The 6,495-nt window shown below is 47.0% G+C and overlaps 2 protein-coding genes across 2 annotated transcripts; both read left to right on the top strand.

Annotated features, from left to right (window-relative positions):
* The first annotated feature begins 504 nt into the window (after positions 1–504).
* Positions 505–1,887, top strand: LOC138187105 (uncharacterized). The gene has a single exon (XM_069127585.1). The coding sequence runs from the start codon at positions 505–507 to the stop codon at positions 1,885–1,887; it is 1,383 nt and encodes a 460-aa protein (XP_068983686.1).
* Positions 1,888–2,358: 471 nt separating this feature from the next.
* Positions 2,359–4,479, top strand: LOC138187104 (uncharacterized). Its single transcript, XM_069127584.1, has one exon. It carries the CDS (start codon positions 2,359–2,361, stop codon positions 4,477–4,479), a length of 2,121 nt encoding a protein of 706 aa, XP_068983685.1.
* Positions 4,480–6,495: the final 2,016 nt, after the last annotated feature.

Below are 6,495 nucleotides of genomic sequence, written 5' to 3'. Positions count from 1 at the left end.
TCCGATGGTCCCGTGTGTTGGACACACCCATCCTTAGCTTTCCTCCATCACAGCTTCATCGCCGAAGCTCACTGATTTTCTCTACTTCAAGCAGTCAACATCTTGTTAACCGAGTTTCCACCGTAGATCAGTCACTCACTTATCTTATACATACTCACCAGTGTAACTATCTTCTTTACAAAGTTGTTGGATTAAACTGTGATATATAACTTGTTATATCGGTGTCATATTCAATTAAACTACCTCTATTATCCTAAACGAAATAGGGGATCGATCATTTCGTGGCGTCGATTATCTAATCGTAACGGGAATTTACGACTCCCGTTGACGTGCTTCTTCGCGATCGCGTCTCTCCGCGAGTGGTCGAAACATTTGGTCCTTCGAGCCGGATCACGTGCCAACGAAAAGTGAATCTACAAGTGATCACACAGTGCCACGTGTCCACATTGAATCCAGCAACAAAGAGAAGGTTCTACATACGTAAGTCGGTCTACATCGCTAAGCATGCCGACCCCAGCAAAGCTCAATTCCATGCGACAAAGACGCACCAATTGCATCGGCAACATCAAGACCATGGAAAGCGACATTGAGCAGTATAAGCAAGCTGAAGAGCTTGACGTGTGCCTTCTGAAGAAATATCAAACCCAACTCGAGGAAGAATGGAAACGGTTCCGACTTGCCCACGACGAGTTGAATGAACATGGCGAAGAAGATGTAGCGGTGGAAAGAGAAGCGTTACGCATCTACGTAGCCCTGGGAGCTCGCTTGGAAAGACTGATACTGGCTGAGCAGCCTTCGACCCAGTCGACTCCTGTAAGTACCCCCAGTGGGGATTCATACACGACCTCGAACACAGTTGCGATTAAGTTGCCAGATCTTCGGCTTCCTACCTTTGATGGAAGCTTAGATAAATGGAGCACATTCTATGACACCTTTTTGTCCACAATAGATCAAAATCCTAGTCTCACAGACATACAGAAATTCCATTACCTGCAGTCCGCCGTGCAGGGAGAAGCGGCGGATTGTTTGCACGCATTACCCCTTAACAATATGAATTACAGTGAGGCTATGGCCGTCCTCAAGGAGAGTTTCGCATCTCCACGATATGTCGCATTCAGTCACGGCATGGCAATAATTGATTACCCAAAATTAAACAATGAATCTCCAAGGGAATTAAAGCGCTTAGTCCACACTATTAAACAACATATCTATGCTTTGAATAAGTTAGGACAGTCCAGTCCCGATACCAGTGCTATTATTAACTGCCTCATTCTTTCGAAATTACCATTAAGTATCCAAAAACAATGGCAGATGGCGCTGCCTAACAAGGAAGTGCCTTCGTATAGTCACTTATTGGACTTCCTCGAGAAGTTAGCACAAAGCTCCAAACCGATTACCACGGCTCGGCAATCAGGAGTTTCATCGGAACAAACCATTCCGGTTCGTCAACGTGTACCACGAGGGCAAGTGTTTACAACGACTCAGGTTACTCCGGCATGCCCTACCTGCCAAGGACAACACCCCGTCTGGCGATGCGATTCTTTCAAGGCCAAAACCGCAAGCAAACGCTTGAAGGACGCTACAAGGGCGTCTTTATGCTTGAACTGCCTGAAGACGGGGCACACAGCGCGTGATTGCCACGCCAGCTCATGTCGGACGTGCGGAGGTCGACACCACACGATGCTACATCAAGAAAAACAGCCATCGAGGTCGAATTCCTCCACCTCGAGCCGAAGTCCTTCCTCGTCAAGCAGGAGAACAACATCACCCCCGTCACCTACAAATACGAGGAAAACCTCGAACAAGCATAAGTCAGGGACAACCCGGACGAACTCGCCCCCTATTCCACCCGACAGCCCGAGACGTACACGTACCCACAGACAATGACGCCAAAAATCCAAAGCTCCGACAAGGACTGAGAATACCAGGCCAGCAGTCTCCGAGGGATTGTGCAACGATATCGTGATTACAGCACAAGTCCACATGCTAACCAACAATCAACAACCGATCCAGTGCCGTGCGCTCCTCGACACCGGATCCAGCATGAACTTCATCACAGAAGGGCTTGCAAATACCCTCGGAATAAAGCAAAGGAGGTGTTCGGTCCCAATTGGAGTCCTCGACACATTGACGACCACGGCTCGGCGATTCATAAGGGCAACGATTACCTCCATCGACGGTAAGTACGAACGCACATTGACGTTCCTCGTCATTCCAGCCATAACAAACCTGATCCCAAGTCAACTCATCGATCGCTCGGCGCTTGATATACCCAGAAATATCAAGCTCGCCGATCCCCGATTCCATGTGCCTTCCCCGATCGATATCCTACTAAGCTCGGGTGCAACCCTTTCGTCAATGTGCGTCGGACAAATCAATCTGACGCGACCAGATCAGCCGGACTTGCGTTTGCAAAAGACACGATTCGGTTGGGTAATCGGGGGGAGTCCAACCTCCCCGACCGCGACAAGTACCTTTCACGCATCCACGACGGCTCTGCAAGCAGACCTTGCGCGGTTCTGGGAAATCGACGAAGGACCGCCGATCAAACACATATCAGAAGCAGAGCGACTATGCGAAGAACATTTCAGAGCTCACACTCGACGCACCAGCGAAGGACGATACATCGTCGCTCTCCCGTTCAACGACCGGCTCCCGTCGCTTGGATCCTCCAAGGCGCTAGCGATGAAACGACTCGCATCCCTCAACCGCCGATTCCAACGCGACAGGCGTTTTGAAGCAGATTATCGAGCGGTACTACAAGACTACCTGGATAGGGGACACATGTCAAGAATCAGTCCCGAAGACACCGACGAAGGCGGGTATTATCTACCCCACCACGCCGTGATCAAGGCAGCAAGCGAAACTACTAAACTCCGCGTCGTGTTTGACGGATCCGCGGCGAGCAGCACCGGAGTATCATTAAACAATACACTCCATACAGGAAGCAAACTCCAAGAGGATCTATTCAATATCCTACTTAGATTCCGTATGCACCAGTATGTACTCACCGGGGACATCGAGAAGATGTATAGGCAATTCCTAGTGAGACCAGAGGATCGACGATATCAAAAAATCGTTTGGCGTAACGAGAACGGGGGACTCGAAACGTACCAACTTAACACCGTGACATTCGGGCTATCGGCAGCTCCATACCTGGCCCTACGGTGTCTCAAGCAGTTGGCAGACGACGAAGGACATCGATTCCCACGAGCGTCATCGGCTTTGCGACGAGACTTCTACGTCGATGACGCCCTCACCGGAGCGGACACGAAGGAAGAGGTGCTATCCCTCAGAAGGGAATTAACCGAACTTCTGCAATCCGCCGGTTTGAATATTCGAGAATGGGCTTCTAACGACCAGAGCATCCTCCAAGGGCTATCCGAGCAAGATAAAAGCCGAAGGTTACGATTGGGTGAGTCACAAACTCTAAAAACACTCGGCATATTTTGGGATTCCAGGGACGATGCTATACTCTACTCGGTCGAAGCCAACGCCAAGACCTCTCGGGTTACAAAGCGATCAGTCAGCTCCGTGATCGCCAGAATTTACGACCCACTAGGATTACTCGCGCCAGTGATCGTACGAGCGAAGATGATACTTCAACGAATCTGGTCGTTGAAGGTCGACTGGGATGAGTCCCTCCCCGCGGACTTGCATTCCGAGTGGAACCGTTACTACACTCAACTACCACTGCTCAACGAGATTCGGTTCCCACGCAAGACCATAATCAAAACACCCAGCGAGATTGAGCTCCACGGCTTTTGTGACGCCAGCGAAAGGGCGTACGGAGCCTGTGTCTATCTGAGGTCTCTCGATCATTACGGAAACGTCCAGACGCGACTACTTACAGCGAAATCGAAGGTAGCCCCGCTCAAAACACAGACCATTCCACGACTTGAACTGAGCGGCGCCCTTCTACTCACTTCACTAATGTCAGTCATACAGAAAGTATTACAGGTCAAGGTGAATCGCACGGTCTATTGGACGGATTCCACTATTGTTCTCCAGTGGATCAATTCGTCTCCGCATACATTGAAAACATTCGTCGCAAATCGCGTAGCTGAGATCCAGAACAAAACTAGCTTCACTGATTGGCGTCATGTCCCCACCAACGACAATCCTGCGGACCTAGTTTCTCGAGGACAATCACCAGAAGACTTTCTACAGCCTAACATTTGGCAAACTGGACCACGGTGGCTGCAGCAATCAGAAGAATGCTGGCCTATGTGGACGCCAACACCTTTGGCCAATTTACCAGAACTGAAGGCAGCAACCTGTCTCGCCATTACTCCTGTCAACAACAGTCTCTTAGACAGATTTTCATCGTGGCCAAGGCTAATCCGCATCGCTGCTCGCTGTCTTCGGTGGAAACAACCACAAGACCGATCGACACCATTAACCACCGAAGAACTACAGGTTTCCCATGACAGACTCATTCTGCTACTTCAAGCATCATTTCAGACGCGTCGTCGGTAATGAACTGCTTACCTTCGAGCAATTCAATACACTTGTCATCGAAATCGAAGCAGTTCTCAACTCCCGACCATTAACACCCATCTCCACTGATCCCAAAGATCTCCTCGTCCTCACTCCGGGTCACTTCCTCATCGGTGAGCCATTAATGAGTGTGCGTGAGCGAAATTTCAGGGACACTCCATTCAACCGGCTCTCCAGATGGCAGCATATCCAAAAAATTAAACAACATTTTTGGCAACGCTGGCATAAGGAGTATCTCAATCAATTGAACAACCGCAGTAAGTGGACCAAGGGTGGACACAACATACAAGAAGGCACCATCGTCCTCCTCAGAGAAGACAACGTTCCACCGATGCACTGGCCCTTGGGCCGTGTAGTCAAGGTCCATCCCGGAACCGATGGCATAATACGTACAGCGACTGTGCAGACATCATCGAGCCTCCTGGACCGCGGCGTCAAACGCCTCGTTCCCCTGCCAAGTCAATCAGCGCGAGATGAGTCCGGACAATCACTGACAACGAAGGAGGTGGAGCACACACCCACCTAACCCGCATATCAAGTTTGATCGGTGCCCTCTCAACGGGGGGAGGATGTTACGCCGGGCGACACTCTGCCTAGACCTGGCCACACACCGCGGGCAAGATGGTCACCAGATGTCCGCTCGTCCTTACTGCGTACCCTCAATATTCTCAAGTACCCTCCATAAATCTCAGCAATTTCCTAGTCGAGGTCCTTCGAAACTAACAAAGATTCTTCCGTTGCATTGTTTCCCGAAGTTTATTGCTCGCCACGGGTTGACACGGGAAAGTTCTGTTTCTCACGTGTGAGGCCTCCCACCAACGACTTTATCTTGAGGGCGGTGAGCATCCTTCCTCACCCTCCACCATAGCAAATAACCAATTAACAACGAAGCCTATTTCCCTCACTCTATTAGCCAAAATCGTCACCAACAAATCCGATGGTCCCGTGTGTTGGACACACCCATCCTTAGCTTTCCTCCATCACAGCTTCATCGCCGAAGCTCACTGATTTTCTCTACTTCAAGCAGTCAACATCTTGTTAACCGAGTTTCCACCGTAGATCAGTCACTCACTTATCTTATACATACTCACCAGTGTAACTATCTTCTTTACAAAGTTGTTGGATTAAACTGTGATATATAACTTGTTATATCGGTGTCATATTCAATTAAACTACCTCTATTATCCTAAACGAAATAGGGGATCGATCATTTCGTGGCGTCGATTATCTAATCGTAACGGGAATTTACGACTCCCGTTGACGTGCTTCTTCGCGATCGCGTCTCTCCGCGAGTGGTCGAAACAACGTTATAACGTATAACGTTATATAGTATTACGTTATGACGTATAACGTTATATAGTATTACCATATAACGTATAACGTTATATAGCATTACCATATAACTTATAACGTCATATAGTATTACGTTTTGACGTGTAACGTTATATAGTATTACCATATAACGTATAACGTTATATAGTATTACGTTATAGCGTATAACGTTATATAGTATTACGTTATATCGTATAACGTTATATAGTATTACCATATAACGTATAACGGTATATAGTATTAAGTTATAACGTATAACGTTATATAGTAATACGTTATAACGTATAACGTTATATAGTATGACGTTATAACGTATAACGTTATATAGTATTACGTTATGACGTATAACGTTATATAGTATTACCATATAACGTATAACGTTATATAGTATTACGTTATAACGTATAACATTATACAGTATTACGTTATAACGTATAACGTTATATAGTATTACCATATAACGTATAACGTTATATAGTATTATGGTCTAAAGCATAACGTTATATAGTATTACGTTATAAACTATAACGTTATATAGTATTACCATATAACGTATAACGTTATATAGTATTACCATATAACGTATAACGTTATAGAGTATTACGTTATAACGTATAACGTTATATAGTATTACCATATAACGTATAACGTTATAGAGTATTA

Source organism: Bombus flavifrons, chromosome 14, assembly GCF_040668555.2.
Source record: "Bombus flavifrons isolate JBK064 chromosome 14, iyBomFlav1_principal, whole genome shotgun sequence".
Classification (NCBI taxonomy): domain Eukaryota; kingdom Metazoa; phylum Arthropoda; class Insecta; order Hymenoptera; family Apidae; genus Bombus; species Bombus flavifrons.
The sequence above is the reverse complement of the archived record's forward strand: the minus strand, read 5'-3'. Positions and strand labels throughout refer to the sequence as shown.

Excerpts from the sequence above, each read along its gene's own strand:
- LOC138187105 (XM_069127585.1), top strand. The coding sequence starts at position 505 with ATGCCGACCCCAGCAAAGCTCAATTCCATGCGACAAAGACGCACCAAT.
- LOC138187104 (XM_069127584.1), top strand. The coding sequence starts at position 2,359 with ATGTGCGTCGGACAAATCAATCTGACGCGACCAGATCAGCCGGACTTG.